Source organism: Balaenoptera physalus (assembly GCF_965194825.1).
Source record: "Balaenoptera physalus genome assembly, chromosome: 3".
In the NCBI taxonomy this organism is placed as follows: Eukaryota; Metazoa; Chordata; class Mammalia; order Artiodactyla; family Balaenopteridae; genus Balaenoptera; species Balaenoptera physalus.
Genome location: NC_138890.1, coordinates 28,384,046 through 28,405,052, shown reverse-complemented (window position 1 = coordinate 28,405,052; position 21,007 = coordinate 28,384,046). Strand labels below are relative to the sequence as shown.

Sequence of the window (21,007 nt, the reverse complement as noted above, 5' to 3'; positions counted from 1 at the left end):
AGTGGAATTGACTGTAAGGTTAACGACCAAGGCCCTTTCAAGGCTTTTGACACATTCTGTCAAAGACCGGAGACTCCAAGTCCAAATTCACTCTGCAAAATACTGCAAATAGTTTTAGGTACTTAGTTTAGCATTATTCCAGAAATAAGAACTATCATTTGGAAAAAAGATAATTACATAGGTTGTCCTGAGCTTGATTAGTTTTTATAACATCACTAGACATGACTTATTGTAGTAGCATAGCGCTTTGGATCCAAAGGGCCTGGGGGACTTTACCTTTTTTCCTCTGTGACCCTGGATAAATCAGTCAGTGTCTTCGGGCTGAGGTTTCCCCATGTAGAATGTTTCATTCTGTTCTGAGGATTAAATGAGATGCTACAGGTAAAGTGCCTGGCACATGGTTCTCTCCCCCAACATCTTTTCTTTTCTTCCCATTTTAGAAACACAGATGGGGAATCCCAGATTTCCATAAGTTTTGGAGATGTGAATCCTATAGTAATCTAGGAAAACCACATTTGCCTACACCAGACGTTGTAAACAGGATATAGTACGAAAATCTGTCCTATTTGGCAGGCATAGTATTTAAAAACATTTTTAATTGGTTGCCAAATTTTAAAAATCTAGAGATGTTACATAGAAATCAAAATTTCCCTCTTCTGAAAAACTCAGAAGGTATGGCAACACTGGGCCCTCATCCTGTCCTGACGACCACTGCCTAGGCTAGGTGGTGGTGGCGCCTTTAGACGGGGGCAGGAGTGCTCTGGTCATGACATCGTTTCCACTCCCCATTGAACTTCATCCCATCCACCTCACTTAAGCTGCCCACCTGGCATCTGTTTGCATTCAAACCCCTAGTCGGGCCCATCAGGGTGTCTTCCATTGGGCTCTGTAGTTGATCACCAAACCCTGGAGTTGACAAAGGATAGGAGGGGGTGCCTTGGCCAATTAAGGAGTTGAAAGCAGCAGGGAAGCTCTCCCTCTGACTACTCTCTTCAAGTTTTTTGGACCCAGTCATCAGGAATCTAAGAGACCAAGGCCAGGAAGGTGGAGGTAAGATAGGATTTGACCATGTACACAGGGATTTTTAAAGGTTGACCTCAGGCTCAACACTCCTTACATACACGCCACGTGGAGTTTCACTGATAGCTCTGTTGATCAGCAGAAAGTTAAGGCAGCAAGAGTGACTGTAGAGGCAGAAATAGCTGGTGTCAAAACCTGGTTCTATCTATTTCTAGCTCTATCTACTCTAGTGTAGGTCTCAGTTTTCTTACCTATAAAAGAATTGTTGGGAGGATGAATTGATATAATATATAAAGCACCCATTAGTAGAATGAATGAATGAATGAAGAATCTCTCTGGGATGCTCCCCCACTCATCCTCTTACCTTGGGATCCCAGCCCAACTGTCACACTAGGGGAACCTTTCTAGAAGCCCTACCTGGATGAGTCCTGCTCTCATAGTACCATAGACCTCTCCTTCACAGCATTGATCACAGCCTGTATTTTTACAATTACTTATTTGATTATTTGATTGATGCCTGTCCCTTTTCCTAAATTATAAATCCCAAACCCTGAGAATGGCATCTGCTTTTGCCACCATTTATCTCTAATGCCTGGTACAGCCTGTGTGCTCAGTACAATTTTGCTGATTGAATAAATAAATGAGCAAAAGGTCACTAGTTCATTAGTTATCAGAAACCACTAATTGAACTTTCTTCCCCTTAAAATCTTTGGCAGTCCCTACCCTGAGTTCAGGCAGCCTCCATTTGGCCCTCTGGCCACGTTTTATGTAGCCAGGGACATTAAGCTCTAGCTCCTCCTTGGGTGACATTCTAAGCAGAAAGCTTTCTTATAAAAGGAATCTAAGCCTGAGCATTGAGACTTGCTTTGAGTACAGATGCTTGAGAAGCCCTTTGTTCCCTGTAGTTAGATAACCAAGGCAGAATATTGGCATGGTTACAGACAGCACCTTTCCTCTTGGAGGAAGGACCAAGGGCATCACATCACAGCATCTTCCCTTCACCAAATTACTAAGAGCTGGGTTTAAATAAATGCTCCTGATGACATGCAAGTCACCAAAGCAGTGTTTTTTTTTTTTTTGGCTCTGGATTCTGTTTCCAACAGTGGCAGGAGGGAATGTTTTGTAGAAGAACGTGGTTCACAATGATAATAGATAATAGCTGTCACTGCTCAGCACTGGCTACGGGCTAATCACTTTCAGTGCATGCTCGCATTTATTAGCAGCAGTGCAGGCTGTCATTCGCCGAGCCTTTTATATATGATCTGCTTGTCCCTTTATAGGCCCAGCAACTCTATAGGTAGGTTCTGTGAGCACTGCCATTTTACAGATGAGCAAACTAAGGCACAGAGAAGTGAATTCGCTGCCCCTTAATACTTATTATGTATCAAGTAATTGACGTAAGCTCCCTTCCTTTGTTCTTGCCCTGTTCGTAACACCTTTCAACTGTAGACTCATTCTAGGATTCAGAACTGGATTGTCACATTGGAAAAGGGTGGGAGATGGGAATGTGATTACAGTTGAATAGTAGATTCTCTCTGCTGACAGCTCCAGGCCTCCACGTGAATATCCAATCTCTAGCCCCTGGTCCACTTCCTTTTCTTATCAGAAAATTCAGTTCCTTTACATCTAGAGAGCATTGAAGAGACGGTGGGAGTTGCCCTTTACAGTGCTGTGGCTTGTCCATGCCCTTGGAGTCGTACAATGATTAGAGCATACGCTCTGAAGGCAGTTAGACTGGGATCACATTCCAGTTCTTCATTCATTAGCACATGACCTCTGACAAGCTATTTATTTCTCCTTCCCTGATTTCCCTTACTTGTTGTATTGCACTGGGCAGAGTCTTCAGTATCAAGTTGAATACTGGCTGGAATGTTACCTAACTTCTCCAGGCCAGAATTTTCTTATCTGTAAATGAGCATTCTCAGTGGACCTATTTTACAGGATTGTCAGACAGATTAAATGATCTGAGGCATTTAAAATACTTAGCATGATTCCCGTCATACACTAAATGCCCCACGAGTGCTAGGTGCTAATCATTGTCACCCATGCGAGTCTGGATAGAGGGAATGGAGGACTCCCTTGTGACTCCAGGAGGTACCCAGTTGTTCTTTCTGGCCTGGCCCTACCACCTGCCTGCTTATTATTGCACCTGGTGATTTAGCATATTTCCCCAAACAGGTACCTGTACAAACTCCGTGACCTTCACCTGGACTGTGAAAATTACACAGAGGCTGCCTATACACTCCTTCTCCACACCTGGCTTCTCAAGGTACTGCCTTTCCAGTAAAGGAAATTCATGCTGGGATCCCCATGGAGCCCTCACAGCAAGTTGAAGAGTTAAAAAAGAAAAAGAAAAAGAATTAGCCAAATAAATTTTGTTTTGTTCTGTGTCCCCAAACTCTTAACCTGGCAGGTTACTTTTCTGCACTGCTTTGTCTGGTCACATAAAGTTTCTAGTGACCTTCACATTCAGCAGCAACAACAACACCCGAGATACGTCTTGCAGTTTTACATAACATTCAAACTGTTTTATATAACATCCAAACATCAACTGTAAATCATTAGCATGCCCTGTGAGCTGTTTTTCTTCTCTTGAAAGTGCTGCTGGAGCAGGACAAAGTCTGAAAGATTTCCTTTGGCTTTTGAAGTGCTGAGACCATGTCTTGCAGGGTTTCAGAGAAAAATCCTACAAGCCATACACATGAGCCAATGGAGAGTCAAATAAGTGTAACTCCACAGAAATGAGGAGGCGCTTCCCATGGAAACTGCAGACCAGCATCTCTCTGATTGACACTCAGGGCGACAAGGAGGCCGGCAGGGGTGTTTGCAGGGCTTCCTCCCACTCCTCAGCAGTAGGGGAGACACCTGCCCCAGGTGACTGTGTGTGTCCTCTCTCCGCAGTGGTCAGATGAACAGTGTGCATCGCAGGTCATGCAGACAGGCCAGCAGCACCCCCAGACCCACCGACAGCTGAAGGAGACGCTGTACGAGATCATCATAGGCTACTTTGACAAAGGAAAGGTAATTGGTCCCTGCCCTTCCTCTCTCCGTGGAAACCCTAGCTACCAGAAAGGACTGTTCTCTCCCATATTTTACACCCAATCCATCTGCAGGTCTGGTCAGCTCTCCCGCCTGACCCTAAGTCTGATCACTTCTCTCCATCTCCATTCCTTCCACCTCCATTCAAGGCACCAACGTTGCTCACCTGGACACTCAGTGAATCCTAAGCAATCTCCCTGCATCCTCTATTCCCCCCAACAGATCATCCTCCATATGGGAAACGGTGATCATAAAACATGCATTGGATCACGCCATTGTCCTGCTTACAGTCATCTCAAATGGCTCTCCCAATCCACTTAGAACAAATTACACAATCCCTCCCATGACCCATGAGGCCCCACACGAGCTGTCCCCTGACTACTTCTCTCATTTCATCTCTGTCAGGCTCCCTTTTGCTCACATGCTCTATGCCAAGCTCTTTTCCACCTCAGGGCCTTTGCACTTGCTTTCCCCAGCTTAGAACATTTCTGCTCCATATCTTACCATGGCCAGCTCCTTCTCACAGCTCAGGGTTTTGCCCAAGCAAAGGATGTCATGTCCTGAAGGAGGCCTTCCCAGACCACCTGAGACACAGCAGCACTCCTGCCCTGAGTCACTCTTACTGACTTATCTTCAAAGTACTGATCACTATCAGACATGACCTTGATCATTTTGTTTTTACTTGCTCATGTCTGGCTCCCCACTTTAGAAGGCCGTGAGCACAGAGACTTGCCTTGTCCACTGCTGAGTGCCCCATAGCTAGCACAGAGCCTTACATATGGGGCCCAGTAGATATATATTGAGTAGCTTAATTAATTGAATGTATGAATGACATCATGGTACCATCATTGATCTCTAAACAGCAAGAACAGGATGTTTTGTTGGATTAGGTCTGGAGGTTGGCCAGACCAGCTACTGCCCATCCTCCAGTCTCCAGTAGACCTTCAGGAAACACCAACCCAAATGCTGTAGGAAACGTAGCATGGTGGTTAAGTGCTCAGGCTCTGGGTTTCAAGCCTTGTTCCTCTACCACCGACAATCTCCTTGGCCTTTCAGAGATTCCAATTCCCCACCCATAATAGTGGGACATTAACAGTACGTACTTCCTAGTTGCATTGTGAAAATTAGGTGAGAAAATGCATGTAGAGCACCTAACATAGGACCAGGTACATAGTAGTAGCTTGTTAAATTTTAACTGTCATCATTATTACCTACTCTGCCCTCGAGGCCCCAGTTGACTGGCCACTTCCTCTGTCAAGTTTTTCTTGAGTCCTCCAGCTTCCGTACAGCTCTGCCTCTCCTCTGAATGGCAAGGCCTCTTACAGTTCATCAAGACACAATTTAATACTTAATTTTGGCCTGCTCTGTCACTGCAGTTCATTGCATCTGTCTTAGTCTGATCTTCCCACCTTCCCTGGAAAGATAAAATGAGGTAATGTCTGTGGAAGGGCTTATAAATTCCCAGGAGCTGAGCAGTTGGAGAACACTGTCTTTATAACTTACAATTATAAGCCTCTTGAGGGCAGAGGCTCTGCCATCCCTGGAACCTCCTGTCCTGCTGACTTGATGTCAGAGCTTACTCTTGGTTTATGAGCTAAGTCGGTCACAGTGTGAAAGCCCCAAAAGGACATGTCAAGCCTTGTCCTCTGCCAACTCTCCAGTTCAACCGACTCTGTGCTGAGCAGAGAGGAAAAAGGCATAATCCCCAGTGTCAAGGGGCTTATTATCTAGTGGGCAAAGCAGACACACCGATTATCATCTTTTTTTGCACACAACCCTTTGGTGTTGTGCAATAACGGGGGAAGGAGGCAGGAACAGGTGGTATTAAAGTACTTTGGGAGCAGAGAGGAGGGGCAGATGGGTATAGCTCACCCTGAAAGCCACTGCTGTTGTAGCTTCTAGAATGAAGCCCAAACTCTTCAGCATCCCTTTAACTTCCTTTCCCCATATCTCCCCTCATGGAGACTCATTGATCTAGACATACACAATGACTTTCTACTCCATAAGTCCATCTATCATTACCTGGTGGACTCCTCTGCATCCCTCAAAACCCAACTAGTACATCTGTTTATGTGTGTGCTTTACCCACTTCTATTTCATGAAAGCAGAGACTGTGTCTTGTCCATTTTTATCACTGTTCCCTCAGTATATACCATGCCCAGAAGCCAGCAGATGCTCAGTAACTAATGTATGAGACTCAGGGATCAGGGACTGTCAGAGGTCTTAGTGACCACATGGGCAGACCTGAAGGAAATTCCAGGTATCTGACTCCTTGCCTGTCCCCCTCCTTGGCCCCTTAGTGATCTCTTAACACATGGGTAGAGTATTTCTGGCATATTATGGTGGGAAGTTGGCAAAGACCTCCACTTGAGCTAAACAGACCCCTGGCCCAGCCTGGGGGTTTTAAAGAAAACCCCAGGGACTTCCCTGGTGGCACAGTGGTTGAGAATCCGCCTGCCAGTGCAGGGTACACGGGTTCAATCCCTGGTCCGGGGAGATCCCACATGGGGTGGAGCAGCTAAGCCTGTGTGCTACAACTACCGAGCCTGCGCTCTAGAGCCCTTGAGCCACGACTACTGAGCCCACGCGCCACAACTACTGAAGCCCACACGCCTAGAGCCCGTGCTCCGCAACAAGAGAAGCCACCGCAGTGAGAAGCCCGCGCACTGCAACAAAGAGTAGCCCCCGCTCACCGCAATTAGAGAAAACCCACGCTCAGCAACGAAGACACAACGCAGCCAAAAAAAAAAAAAAAAAAAAGCCCCAGCCCAGCCTGGTCTGTGGACTTGATTCCTCCTGGCACATAAAGCATTTTTATGCTGCTCACTAAGCTGTCCATGGGTTTACAGCCGTGGCTCCTCCACTCAGCACTTGCCTTTATTTATTTTTATGCTTGGATGCAGAGAGAGCACTTTTGCGACAAAGCACACACTGTGTTTTGGCAACCTCGCCTCTCTCCTCCCCCACCTCCCCCAGCTTTTCCATTAAGGTGCATCTTCCATTTTAAACCAAATGTGAAATGTAATGGGTGTCCCTTGAGATTGCCAGATCTCCAGCCCACCCAGCACCTCCCTCTGCCTCTCTGCAGAGGTTGCTGACCCCTTTGATCAAGGATGGAATGATAATCTATTTGTTTCAGTCAAAACGGAGCAGGTGAAAAGGACCCCCTCTGTCCAGAGTTTGTTTTTCAGAATTTTTTTTAAAGATGGAAAATACCTATTTAAAAAAAGTTTTCATCACTCTTTTTTCATGCTGCCCCCCCTGCACACTCACCCTAAATAACGCCGTTAAGAAGTGATGGATGTAACGTTTCATTTACGCAAGATGAATAAATTCTAGACATCTTCTGTACAACATTGGGCCTATAGTTAACAATTCTGTGTTGTGCATTTAAAAATCTGTTAAGTGGGTAGATCTCAGGTTGTGTCCTCACCACAATTTTTTTAAAAAGTGAGAGAAAGAGAGGGAGGGAGGGAGGAAGGGAGGGAGAGAAGAAAGTTGGCCAAAGGAAAAAAGAAAGTGACGGACTGGCGGAGTGGAAAGATCCTAAGAGCGAACATCAGGAGAACTGGATCTGGCCTCAACTCTGTCCCCAGAAACGCTCTGCCCTCTTACTTCTTTGTGAACCATTTCTCTTTGGGAAATGGGGTCACCACCTCCCTGCCCCACCTGCACACAGGGAGCTGAGGCAGTCAGATGTTCATTTACTGAGCACTTCTAAGGGAGGGAATTAAGCACAAGGTCGAGGGTCACACTCAGGTGTGCATCCTGGCCCTGCTTTTGGTTGGGCATTTGACCTGGGGCAGATGCTCTGCTGATCTGAACCTCCATTTCTCACCTGGGAAATGCAGCTGCTACTAGTCACCTCTCAGGGTGGTTGTGAAGATCCCGAGAGCACGTAAATAAAGTATTCAGCCTCGTCTGTGGGTGTTCCATTATTTATCACGAAACTAGGGTGAGAGGCAGAGGATAGGTCTGCTTCCTGGGAAACGCTCAGCTCCCTGGGTGTGGGACTGGGTCCGGGCCAGAGTAAGGCCCGTGGCTCAGTCCCAGGAGAGAGCTGCCCTGGTCCCTTCCTCAGCAAGGGCTCTGCAAGCCTGGAGGTCCCCCTAACCGTTGTCTCCACGACCTTCCTCGTAGATGTGGGAAGAGGCCATCAGTCTGTGCAAGGAGCTGGCGGAACAGTATGAGATGGAAATCTTTGACTATGAGCTGCTGAGCCAGAACCTGGTAAGCCGTCCCCAGGGGGAGCTGACTGCCCTGGAGGCTGCGTGCTCAGGGCCTCGGCTCAGCAGAGAGGCTGGGGAGAGGGGGCGGCGGGGCGGGAAGCCGCGTGGGGTTAGGATGCCAGGAAAGGCACGGAAGCAGGGCCTGAGCGGAGCCGGGCTGTGCTGAGCAGCTCCCTCCCGGTTGGGAATATTTGCAAAGGGAGGTCTTCCGGGAACACTCATCAGTTTCTCAGATGGAGCGTTAAGTACCTGCTTGGCGCTGGGGCTGCTGCTCTTGCCCACCCGGTGAACACTGTGCTACATTTGCAGGAAAAGTCCCACAAATCACTAGGCCAATTAAATAGAAACGCAAATGTGCGCTTTCTGATTAACAGGTAAATCACATTAAAATGCTCCCCATCTGGCCATTCCCATCAGCTCCCCGAAGCTTGTGATTTGGTGGTGCAAGTGGAAAGTGGGGGGAAGCCAGCCTATCCTGCTTATGCTGCAGAGGCCAGGGCTTGGTGGTGGTGGTGGGGGTGACCCCTGCAGGGAAAATGCAGAACTTTTTGGCTGCTTCCCCCCACTCTCTTCCCGCTGGCCTGAGAGCCAGGACCCCAGGGCCCCATCTGAGCCCATTTTTAGATGCCAGTCCAGCTGTTTGTAGGGAACTATAAAATGAGAGTCAGAATGTTGGAAGAAGATTGATAGCTTTTTCTGGTGGGGGGATGGGCATGGATTATAGTGTTCTAAGGTATGATGCAAACACACACACTACTTGCACCAAGAAACACTTATATCTACCTGAGTCTGTCCACGTAGTTGTTTGTGGGTGTGGAGGCACGCACGCCTTCTAAACGTGTGCAGTGCACAGGCACACACAGAGCACACATCCATGCACACACACATACCCAGTATACATTCATGCACATGCTGATGGGCATGCACATCCGTGCACCAAGCCCACATCGCACAGGCTTCATGTCCAGGGCCACACACATCTATCTTCCATGTTGTGTCCAATTTAAGATGCACCACTCTATTTTACATGCCCCATCATGATTCCTCTCCAGTTAATAGCAATTGGGAGATGCCATTAGGTGTAAAGTAAAACACAAACTATTTTCAAAGATGCTAAAATATGAAAAACACACACCTCTTGGAATTGATGAAATATGTTAGGTGTGCATACACAGGAGGACATCTATATCCGGAACCACTTATCCATCCATAGGCCATCACAAACACACTTCCGGTGAGAGTGGAGTGACGATGCTGCTGGGGGCTCTGAACAGCTGGCTGGATTCAGTTCCGTACTTCCCGGCTGCGCTGTGAGATACCATGTCTTTATCTGCAAAACAGAGATACAGTTCCGTGGCATTGTCATGAGGGCAATGCAAGTAAATGTGCTGGTGCAGGTAGAGTGATTAACAGGGTATCTGCTTACAGCTATTACTATTATGATTACAGACAGTTCCACGACTGTGCAAACATGTGCACTCGGCACATTGGTTCTGGTGGAATGATCCCATCTTAACTGTGGCCTCTTGGAGTTGAATGTGCCTTTAATACACATCTGTGTTGTCACAAGCTATGAGTTTTCTTCTTTCAGGTCCAGCAGGCAAAATTCTATGAAAACATCATGAAAATCCTCAGACCCAAGCCAGACTACTTCGCTGTGGGATACTACGGCCAGGGTTTCCCCTCCTTTCTCCGGGTAAGTCTGTGGGTGACTCAGACCCAGGCCAGGGACCCGCGGCCTTGGCATCCCGGCTCTCCCTCTGTGCTTTGAGGCTCTGCCTGTGCTCAGAACCTGTGCCCTCCTCTGTCTGAACGCTGTCCCCACCCTCACACACTCCCCAGTCCCCCTCCATCATCAGCACCTCAGCCACCCCCCGTGTTTCTCCACATACACAGCAACCAGAGCTGCCTTGTGAGGTAGTGAGCGCCACATACTGGGATTGAGGTGCTCAGAGAGGCTGGAGGAGCTCTGCCACCCAGCAGGCACTGCAGAGCACTAGTTCTCAGACCTTTGGGTCTCAGGGCCATTTTCTCTCTTAAAAATGATCAAGGCCCCTGAAGAACTTCTGTATCTGTAGACTTTAGCTGTCTACATCTACGATACTCAAATCTAAAGCTAAGAAGATTTTTAAATGCAGTTGTCCCTTGGTATCCACCAGGAATTGGTTTCAGGACCCTCTGCAGATACCAAAATCCAGTACTCAAGTCCCTTGTATAAAATAGTGTAGTATTTGCATATAACCTCCTAAGTGCTTTAAATCACCTCTAGACTACTTACAATACCAAATACAATGTAAATGCTATGTAAATAGCTGCTGGAGTGCAGCAAATTCAAGTTTTGCCTTTTGGAACTTTCTGGAATTTTTTTTCAAATATTTTTGATACACGGTTGAATCCATGGATTAAGAACCTGAAGACACGGAGGATCAACTGTATCAACTTATTTAAAAATAAGAAGAATAAACCCATCATATGTTAACATAAATTAGATCTTTATGAAAATGGCTATATTTTCCAATAAAAAATTAGTGCGAATAGTGAGATTGTTTCATATTTTTGCAAATCTCTTAAATATCTAGATTAAGAGAAGGCAGCTTAGATTCTTATATCTGCTTCTGCATTCAATCTGTTGTGATACCACACATCATGCAGCCTTAAATGTATACTCATGAGAGAATGAGAGTGAAAAAGGAAAATGGGGCTTCCTTGGTGGCGCAGTGGTTGAGAATCTGCCTGCCGATGCAGGGGACACGGGTTCGAGCCCTGGTCTGGGAAGATCCCACATGCCGCGGAGCAACTAGGCCCGTGAGCCACAAATACTGAGCCTGCGCGTCTGGAGCCTGTGCTCCGCAACAAGAGAGGCCGCGACAGTGAGAGGCCCGCACACCGCGATGAAGAGTGGCCCCCGCTCGCCGCAACTAGAGAAAGCCCTCGCGCAGAAACGAACACCCAACACAGCCAGAAATAAATAAATAAATAAAAATTAAAAAAAAAAAAAAAAAAAAAGGAAAATGGCTGTTATGATGAAAAGAGTTTTAATCTTGTGAGGCCCTGACGGGGTCTTGGGGACCCTCAGGGATCCCTGGAGCACAGTGTCTGAACTGCTGCTTTCCTGGATTATTCATTCATCGTGGAGAGAGTTGCGTTAGGTCAGCTGAAGGCGTCCCTTCTGGTCTTTGAGTCTGTGGTTCAATCCTGAGGTCAGGGAGATACAAAAGAAACCTGACCTCACCTGATTGAGTCTCCTCAAGGAGATAAACCACTCACCATTACCAGTCGATGTGGCAGTCAAGGGTGGCCCTCCGGAGTTGAGCTGCAGAGAGGGTAGCTAGTGAAGTTTTCCTGCTTGGAACAGAGATGACTTCCCACACCTGATCCTGCATCACAGACCCCTGGGGAACTTGTTAAAAGTTCATGTTCCTGGGTCCCACTCCTACAGACTCCATTTCAGCAGGTCTGGAGTGAGGCCCGAGAATCTGAACTTCTGGAAGGCTCCTAGGCTTTTGTGATGAGAGGCCAGGTTTGGAAACAAACACTGATACATAGAGGTCAGTGGCAGACATGGGTTTGGACAGAAGAATTTAGGGGCCATTAGAGGCAGCACAGTGGCACAGATATGGTCTAAAACAGGGTTTATCACCTTCAGCTCTCTGGACATTTTAGACCAGGTAACTCGTAGCTGTGAGGGCCTGTCCTGTGCATTGAAGGATGTTTAGCAACATCCTGGGCCTCTACCCACTGGGTTCCAGTAGTGGCCCTCTCTGGAGTTGTGACAACCAGAAATGTTTCCAGGCATTGCCAGCATCCCTTAGGAGGCAAAATCACCCCCTGTTTGAAAACTACCAGTCTAAAAGAAGCTAACGTGGTCAAGGAACAATAAAGAGTGTGTTTCCATGGATCCAAGTGATGAAGGACCCGAATGCTGGTCCCTTCCAGCCCACAGGTCCAGCCCACATGGTCCATTAAAGGCAGGAGGGAAACTCTGTGGTCATGTAAATGGGAGAGTGGGTGTGACACAGTGAAAGCTGAGTGAGGAATTATTCTGGAAGCTGCACATAAGATTGTTTGAAGAAAAAGTTCTCAGCATCCATGATCTCCTCTCCCTTTAGAACCCATCTTTTTAAAGAAGTGGTGTGTCTAGCTAGAAGGTCAGTGACTTGAGCTCTTCCTTTCCCTTGGGGAGAAACAGAGAGTGGGGAGATCTGTAGAAGGTCACCACAGCCCTGTGCTCATGACAAGCCTCCCAGCTTTGCTTGAACCATCTCCTCCAAGCCTGGGCCCTGGCATCTCTGATGGGTGTCATTTCTCTGCAGAACAAAGTGTTCATCTACCGAGGGAAGGAGTATGAGCGAAGAGAAGATTTCCAGATGCAGCTGATGAGCCAGTTCCCCAACGCAGAGAAGATGAACACGACCTCTGCCCCCGGGGATGATGTGAAGAATGCCCCAGGCCAGTGTATCCTTAAAGAATGCCCCAGCCAAGGGCCAGGCGTGGGCAGCCCTGCCGGGACTTCAGTCCACAGAGCCCCGTCTTAGAGCTCAGAACTGCTGCCAGAATCATTGCAGTGGTGCCAGTATTAGTGTCCAGTGTGGGATCCAAAAAGAACCCATCTCAGGAAACTCTAAATGTTGCATTCATTGATAAATTCACTCACCCACTCATTCCTTCATTCTTGTGGTGAGTACTACCAGCCCTGACTCTGCCAAGCCTTGTGCAAGGCATTGGAGACTACACTCACAAAGCGGTTCTACCTCCAGGGAGCTTTCAGTCTAGCAAGTAAAAGACATTGAACAGCTAATTGCATTGTTAAATATGCATTTAGAAAAATGTGATCAATGCTAAAAGAAAGCCCTTCAGCTTGCCGTGATTAGGAGGGCAGGGAACGCTTCCCTGAGGAAGGCGATGTTGAAGGTGAGTAATGAGCCAAAGGTTAGTGGGAGGTGGGAAGAATGTCCCAGACAGAGGGAAGAACCATCATCTGCAAAAGCAAAGGTTCCAAGAACTGAAATGGTGCCACGTTGCCCTTATAATAAAATCAAAACTCCTGACCAAGGCCTGCAAGGTTGTCTGTGCATCATCTGACCCCTTCCTGTGTCTCCAATGTCATCGCCCCAACTCTTCCTTCCCTTTCTCTCTGGCCGCACAGATCTTGTTTCTGTTCCTTAAACACGCCCAGCTTGTTCCCGCCTCTGGGCCTGTGCATTTTCTCTTCCCTCTGCTTGGAATGCCTTTCCCCCAGCTCCTTTCTCACCCATCAGATCCTAACTCAGTGTCACCTCCCACAAGAGGCGTTCCCTGGTCACCTTATCGGAAGCCTTCTGGACTCTGTTATCTCAAACCCTGTTTGTTTGCTTTAGAGAATTGATCTCAATCTGTCGTTATCTGTTGTGCTTTCAAAGATAGAACTAGAACAGAAGCTCTGGGAGGGCAGAGACCTGTGCTGCCTTGCTCACTGCAGTAATCCCCAAAGCCAACTCTCAGAAAATACTTGCTGGTTAACAGAAAGAGAAAGAAAACAAGAGAGAAGGAAAAAGAAAGAGGAGATAGATAGAGAAAGGAAAGAGGGAGGGCGGCACCGATGGAGCCAGCTCTCTGGAGCACACAGAAGGCCGAGGTGACAGGAGATAGCGCTAGTGAGGTTGGGTAGAGCGTGGTGGAAATGGGCTCCATTGCAGCAAAGCATAATGTTCATAAGGCCGGTTCTGACGCTGGGCTGGGTCAGGGCTCAGGGGGTCAGAGAGGGTACAGACCCAAGGATAAGGCAGACAGCTGAGCGACGGGGGAGGGGGTACGTTAACCTAGCCTGGCTCCTGTGTTGCACCCTGTAGCACAAATTAAGTTACATCCTTTAAAATGGGGCTGACAGGTTGCATGGCTGGTCTGCTAAGTCTGCCGAACCTTAATCCAAATATTTTCCCCTCAGGTGATAAATATTCATCTGTAACCTTTTCATTGTGCTCGCCTGCCCTTCATGCCTGCTCTACCATGGTTATTTGCAGGAGGAAATGCAACCGGTGGTGGGCTTGGCTGGTTACAAATGGGAGTTTGGTTATAGGCGAGACATGGGATTAGTACTAAGGCCCTTCTAAGTGGATATCCTGGTGTTGAACAACTCTGTGACCTTTTAACTCGTGGTGGGAAGGGAGAGCACGTGTGACTGGGCCACGTCATTATACACAGGCCTGATTCAGCTCCAGGAACCAGGTAGAAAAGGGAAAGCGGGAGGGCTGATATTTGCTAAATATCCTCTTCATGCCACACATGAGACTGAGTGTTTTATAACTAATTTTTCAAATCCCCATACAACCCTATTAGGTGGGTATTGATTTTCCCTATTTCATAGAGAAGGAACATACAGGGCAGAGAGGTAAGGTGGTTTGCCTAGGGTTACAAAGCTAGTTAATGATGGAGTTGAGATTTGAACTCCAAGATCCGTCTCAAAGTCTGCATTCTTTCTGTAATGCCATTGTTTTGTTTAAGATTAATGAACAGAATGTTCTTTATTAACTATTGTAACATGATGGCGTACCAGGCATTTTCATGCATTGTTTCATTTTATCCTCATAATAATCCTATGAGTTGGGTAGTATTACTCTGCATTTTGCAAATAAGAAAACTGAGGCTCAAGAAAATGTAGGCAGCTTATACCAGGTCCCAGGAATTGATGGAACTAGGATTTGAACTCGGGTCGGATTTTTGCCAAAATCTAAGCTCTTAAGGCTCTGTTCTCTTGCCTTTATGTGTTGCGAAGCTGACAAGCAGTTTGAAAAGGGGACAAATCTCATGTCTTCTCACTTAGGTATCCAATTAGTGGAAGACATTTGAAAGCAAAGGTCTCTTTGTTGGGTGTCTCCTGTCCCCCGCCCTCTCCTCTGCCTAGACCTTGGGGCTACAGTTCCGTTTATAGATTCAACAGGGTTCCATGCATACATTCAACACATGGTGAGAGACTCAAGCCATGCATCCTACTGGACGTGATCGGAGGGCTCTGATGTCACTGGCTTCTCCAGGACAGGTTTGGATTCTTCTCTTGGGCCAAGTCCGATTGCTGAGATCAGTAGACATGGCTTAGAACCTACTTTAAAACGGGGGTTGGCAGACTTCTCTGTAAAGGACAAGATAAGACATATTTTAGTCTCTGTGGGCCATGTGTCTCTGTCACAATTACTCAACTCTGTTGTGGTGGGAGAGCAGCCATAGGTAGTTCATAGATGGACGGGTGTGACTGTGCCCGATAAAACTATATTTATGAACACCGAAATCTGAATTTAATATATTTTCACATGTCACATAATACTCTTTTTTTCAAATATTTTAAAATATAAAAAGTATTCTTAGCTGTGAGCCATACAAGAACAGGCAGTGAGCAGGATTTGACCCGAGGGCCATAGTTTGCCAACTCCTGCTCTAGACTTAATCCAGGGTGATTTCCCTCCCAGAGAAGGGTGTTTGCTATTTGACTTGAGAAGGAAGGTAGTCTTCCTGACTATGGAAATCCTTCCAGTGAGGTTTGTTCATTTGTGTTAAGTATTGCTCACTCTTGCCCTCTCCTCTGTGTGTGTGTGTGTGTGTGTGTGTCTGTCTGTCTGTCTGTGTCTCTCTGTCTCTCTCTGAGGCACTCTCATTTAATGTGGAAATACTCCTCAGAGGTAAAACAATTAAAGCCCCAACGTATTCGTATGAAGTGAATTTATTGGGGGAGGGGGATTAAATTTAACTTGGAATTATATTTTGGCCATTTCTTATGTGTGAAAGAGCCCTAGCCTCTGCATCAGAAAGCTCACAGTCTGGTGGGGAAACAACAGAAGGGAGAAGGGAGGGAGCTGGAGAGATAAGAGTCCTAAGTACAAATGCGTTGCTTTGGAGGGTCAGGAAGGAAAAGGACACCTGGATGAGGATAGACTGAATGTTCATGGAGCTATGGGGAAATAGTCCAAACAAAGGGAACAGCACAGTCTGTTGGATGCTCAGAGATAACGGTGGGAAATGAGTTGGAATCATATTAGAATATCTGAATACTCCATATTCAAATATTGGCATATTTGAATGCCAACAAGAGGAGTCTGATTCCTCAGTTAGCAGAAGTGTCAGGCTTAGGGGAAGAGTTTTTGGAGTTATGGTGGTCATCAGGTAGAATAGAGGGATGAGAGTACTTGGATACCTGAAGAAGAGAGATGGGTAAAGAAGCCATGGAAGGTAGGGAAAGGGAAGTAAGGTCCAGGGATGGGACCAGTGACTACTGACCTTGTTTATTTGGCTTGCCATATTATCGATTTACAATGAATAAAGGTCTAGAACAGGCATGACAAAGATCTGGCACACATGATGCCTCTCCTGTATCCTGTGCCCATGGCAGGCATCACTAATCGATCATGGAACTCTTTCCCACTGAGCCTGGACATGGCCTTACATTCCTGCCCCAGACAGTTACTCTCAAACTTTCAGAGTTGGAGTACAAAATGAATGTATTTGCCTTCTCTAAAGCAGTGCTTCTCAAACTGGAGCATGCATATGAATCACCTGAGTATCTTATAAAATACAGACTCTGATTCAGTAGGCCTGAGGCGGGACCTGAGATTCACCAGTTCTAACAAGCTCTCAGGTGATGGTGGTGCTGCTGGTCAGAGGGCTGCACTGAATAGAAGTCTGGAATCAGAGAACCCTGAGCTTAGGGTTAAAAGACCCAAATACAGGCCCTTGCTCTGTGCTCACAAGCTGTGTGACCTTCAACAGGTTGTCCAGCTTCTTTGACCTTGATGTCCTTGTCTCTGGAAAGTATGATTTACGTTAACGACGCTGCTCAACAAAACCGGAGAGATGAAAGGAGACCATGGGGAGACGTGCGCTGCAGTTGATGGACAGCTATAAATGCATTAGGCGTTATTCTTGTTAATGATAATAATATAGCAGTGATAATGATAATTAAGGACTACTAACCAACTGTTAGCAGAGGCTGAGCCCTGGCCTGGGTTGCAAGTGATGGGCAGCTCTGATAAGGACCACGGTGACCGCTAACTGGTCACTAGGACCTAGTGGGCAGCCAGCACCCTGAGGCTGGTCACTCATTAAAAACTTGGGCCCAGAAGGACTGTCCTGGGAGGTCTCACCTGGGACCTGCTGTGCTTGGAACTGTCCCCCCGACCGAGACGTTGTGAGCTCTTAACGGCAGGAATCACAGACATCCAGTGTTTCACTGTCCAGCCCGTCTTGGATGAACACCCAAGGTTCAAGAATAAGCCGGTGCCTGACCAGATTATAAAGTAAGCCCCACAGCTCATGGGAGGGAGTGTTGGGGAGGAGCATCCCATGGGGCTGCCAAGCCGAGCTGGTGGCAGGACAGGCCGTGGTGTCTTCTAGTTCCTTCCCTATCTTAGCCAGCGTGTCCTCCCTTTTCTTGGGAGAAGCATCACCTCTCCTATGACCCCTCTGGGCTCTGCCCCTGAAAAGGCTGACACCAGAGATGGCCAAGGGGGAGCGAGGGGTGAGGTTCACCTTGTGGCAGAGCGAGTCCTCAGGAGGCAGCGGTGGGCTTCGCTGAAGTGGACGCGGAGAGCCGGCTGCTCAGGTAGATCCCAGAGTGGCTCCAGAAATCCACAGCCAGAGAGCATGGGCAGACAGGTGACAGGCAGGTGGGGGACAGAGGGACGGTGCTCAGGCCGAGCACTTTCTCCAGAGGGACATCTTTTAGGCATTTGTTAAGGTCGTGCATTGGCAATGGTTGTGTTCAGATTACGATGTAAAAAGGGGACATTAGAGGAATTCCTGGCTGTCCAGTGGTTAGGACTCAGCGCTTTCACCGCTGAGGGCCCGGGTTTAATCCCTGGTCGGGGAACTAAGATCCCACAAGTTGTGAGCCACAGCCAAAAAATAAAATAAAATAAAATAAAAAATAAATAATAAAATAAAATAGGGGACATTAGAGGAAGCAGCATGAAGGCAGGTGTGATCTGTTTAATACCAGATCGCAAGGTCAGGGATGAGGCAACAAAGCAGGGCATCTGTGGGATCTGTGGGGCTGCCCCCTCCAAGCTGTCTGGCTCACCCCACTCAGGCCCAGGCACCCAGTTTAGCAACTTGAGTGGCTTAGGAAAAGGCCTCTCCTCTGGGAAGACCCGTTGGAAGCAGGAGCGCCTTTGTGAGAGGAAAGGCCTGTTCCTGCGGGGAGAAGCGGCCTCACGCCAGTGCAGGCGGCTGAGCAGATACTCAAGCTCAGCTTGGAGCTCAGCCTCCCGTCACCTCTCGGTCAGGCACCCTTGGGCAGGGGAAGACCACCATACAGTTAGCACCATGCCCTGCTGGCCCTGATGTTAGAACCGCCCTAGAGGTTCAAGGGAGAGTGATTTGGGGGATGGCTGGGACACCTAAAGAAATCCTTGGAAGATACCCCTGGGACATTAGCCTAGGACCTTAGATGTATCCAGACCCTTCACTGAGGTCACAAGAAACACTAACCCAGGCACCACTATGTGCATTAATGATAGAATTCCAACTTCGGGGGTACCCTAAGGGGTGCTGTGTTCTCATGAGGGCATAAGACCGACCAGCTTCTAAATCATCTTACAAGGAAAGCCTGGTTTTAAATGTTACAGCGAGGACTGCCAGACCTGGAGTTTACTGTAGTGGGCCTCCCTGGACAGTACAGGGTCAGGTCAGGTTTTGCTATCAGGAGCCTCAGCCTCTTCCTGTCTTGCAGCTTTTATAAGTCCAACTACGTGCAGAAGTTCCACTACTCCCGGCCAGTGCGCAGGGGGACCGTTGACCCCGAGAATGAGTTTGCCGTAAGTATCTCCCCTACCCTTTGGCAGCCTTGATCATTGCCCAGGGCCTCCTTTACCAAACAGAGCCTGCACCTGCCAGAATCAGAATTGGGAGGGCACCTGATCCAAAGCCAAAGGATGGAACACTAACTTGCATTGGTACGATGACACCCATTCTCCAGGCTCTTCCGTTGGGTTTGTTTTCTCATTTCTTGAGCCTCTCCACCCTCAAGATACAACCCAGGCCTGGCGTGAGATGCACCTTTCAACCACAGGGAGTTCACAGTCCCCAGTGTCACTGTGTGTTTCCCAGCCAGAACCTCCCTGTCTTCTATTCCCGAGGGCCGAGGCTGGCACGAGGAGACAGTTCCACGTCTCTCTCAGCTCTTTCCCTTGGACTGTGATTCTTTGCACTGGGGGAGTCACTGCCCCTTTAAGAATCTGATGAACACTGTAGACCTCCCCCCACAAAATGCAGGTGGATGCATTCAATATTGCCTAAAACTTCTGCCTGTTCAGAGACCCAGGTTAAAACTTACTGGACCTAAATCCAGGGAAAACTTAAACTTCACCTTGGGAAAGAATTCTTCAGGGTAAGGTGGGAGTGTATTTCTGAGTTGTGTAATTTTTATTCTGATTCCGGGTGGATAGGAGGCCTGGGGGCCTGGCTGGGTTCCCACCAAACTCTGATGGTCAGGTTTCATGTGTGTTGCTTTCCTGCCCTTGCCACCCCTGCCCACGGGACAGTCGATGTGGATCGAGAGGACCTCCTTTGTGACCGCGTACAAGCTTCCGGGCATCCTGCGCTGGTTTGAGGTGACTCACATGTCCCAGGTGAGTCTGTGGCCTCAGAAGGCTCCTGAGACTGGAAAAAGGGAAATGCATTTGTTCAAAGCCACTGCAGGAGTCCAGGAATTCTGGTGCAGGAAGGGACCTGAGGCAGTATGCAGTTTACCTGCTTTCAAATTTTTTTTTTTAAGCATCAGATAACTTTTTTTTCCCTGCAAATGAAAGCTACCATAGAATCCGGTAATAAAGCTGATGAATGGGGAGCCTCTGTGGTTGGGTGCAGGGGGAGGAAGAGGGCCTGGAACTCAATCGACACAATCACCCTCTCATATCCTCCCCTCCCAACAGCCCTTTGGGGACCCCTCTGCAGAATCTCACTATGAATCCATTTTATAGTTGGATAAACTGAAGCTCAGAGAAAGGAAATTACACAGAGGCAAAGCTCTGGCTAGAATGCAAGTATTTGAACTCCATGGTGCAGATAGCATGTATTTTGCTTCTCAACACACTTCAGGGTCTCCATGTCCTCAAACAGCTGGGGATCTTGCAGCCCTCAGAATGCAAAGGACAATCCGGCGAAATCGGAGAAGCAGGGACATATTCAGGATGTCTTATTCACTTATTCATTCAACAAATATTTAATGAGTACCTAACGCATGTCAAGCACCTAGAGATTTTGCAATGAAGCTTACATTCTAGTGGCAAAGACGCACTAAAAAGCCTAAATAAATATATACTATGTCAGGTGGAGATAACCGCTATGGAGAAAACTAAAAGAGAAAGGTGATGAAGGAGTGGTGGGTATTTTAAGTAGGATGGTCGTAGAAAGCCTTCCTGCTAAAATGGCTTTTGATCAAAGGCCTGGAGGAAGTGAGGATGTGGTCCTTGCAGATACCGAAGAGAAGGACATTCTAGCAGAGGAAATAGCAAGTGCAAGGGCCCTGGGACAGAACAGGCTTATGTCTGAATCAGAGCAAGTGAGGGAGGAGTAGCAGTAGTCTGATAGCAGGTCATATAGGACCTTGTAGGCACCATAAGGACATGGGCTTTTCCACTGGGTGAATTGGAAGCAGAGGAGGGACATCGTCTGACTGACTTTTTCAAGTTACTGCATGATCAACATTGAGACCATCCCCCTTCAGCCCTTAAGGGCCCCCAGCAGCCAGGTGGTCC

The 21,007-nt window shown here is 47.6% G+C and overlaps 1 protein-coding gene across 1 annotated transcript in view; it reads left to right on the top strand.

Annotated features, from left to right (window-relative positions):
• Positions 1-21,007, top strand: part of DOCK2 (dedicator of cytokinesis 2) — a 425,439-nt gene that overhangs the window by 372,670 nt on the left and 31,762 nt on the right. The window contains exons 37-44 of the mRNA XM_082456398.1: positions 3,199-3,289; positions 3,922-4,041; positions 8,200-8,289; positions 9,880-9,984; positions 12,602-12,743; positions 17,467-17,548; positions 18,982-19,066; positions 19,793-19,879. Of these exons, the coding sequence (XP_082312524.1) occupies positions 3,199-3,289; positions 3,922-4,041; positions 8,200-8,289; positions 9,880-9,984; positions 12,602-12,743; positions 17,467-17,548; positions 18,982-19,066; positions 19,793-19,879 (802 nt within the window). The remainder of the gene's footprint in view (positions 1-3,198; positions 3,290-3,921; positions 4,042-8,199; positions 8,290-9,879; positions 9,985-12,601; positions 12,744-17,466; positions 17,549-18,981; positions 19,067-19,792; positions 19,880-21,007) is intronic.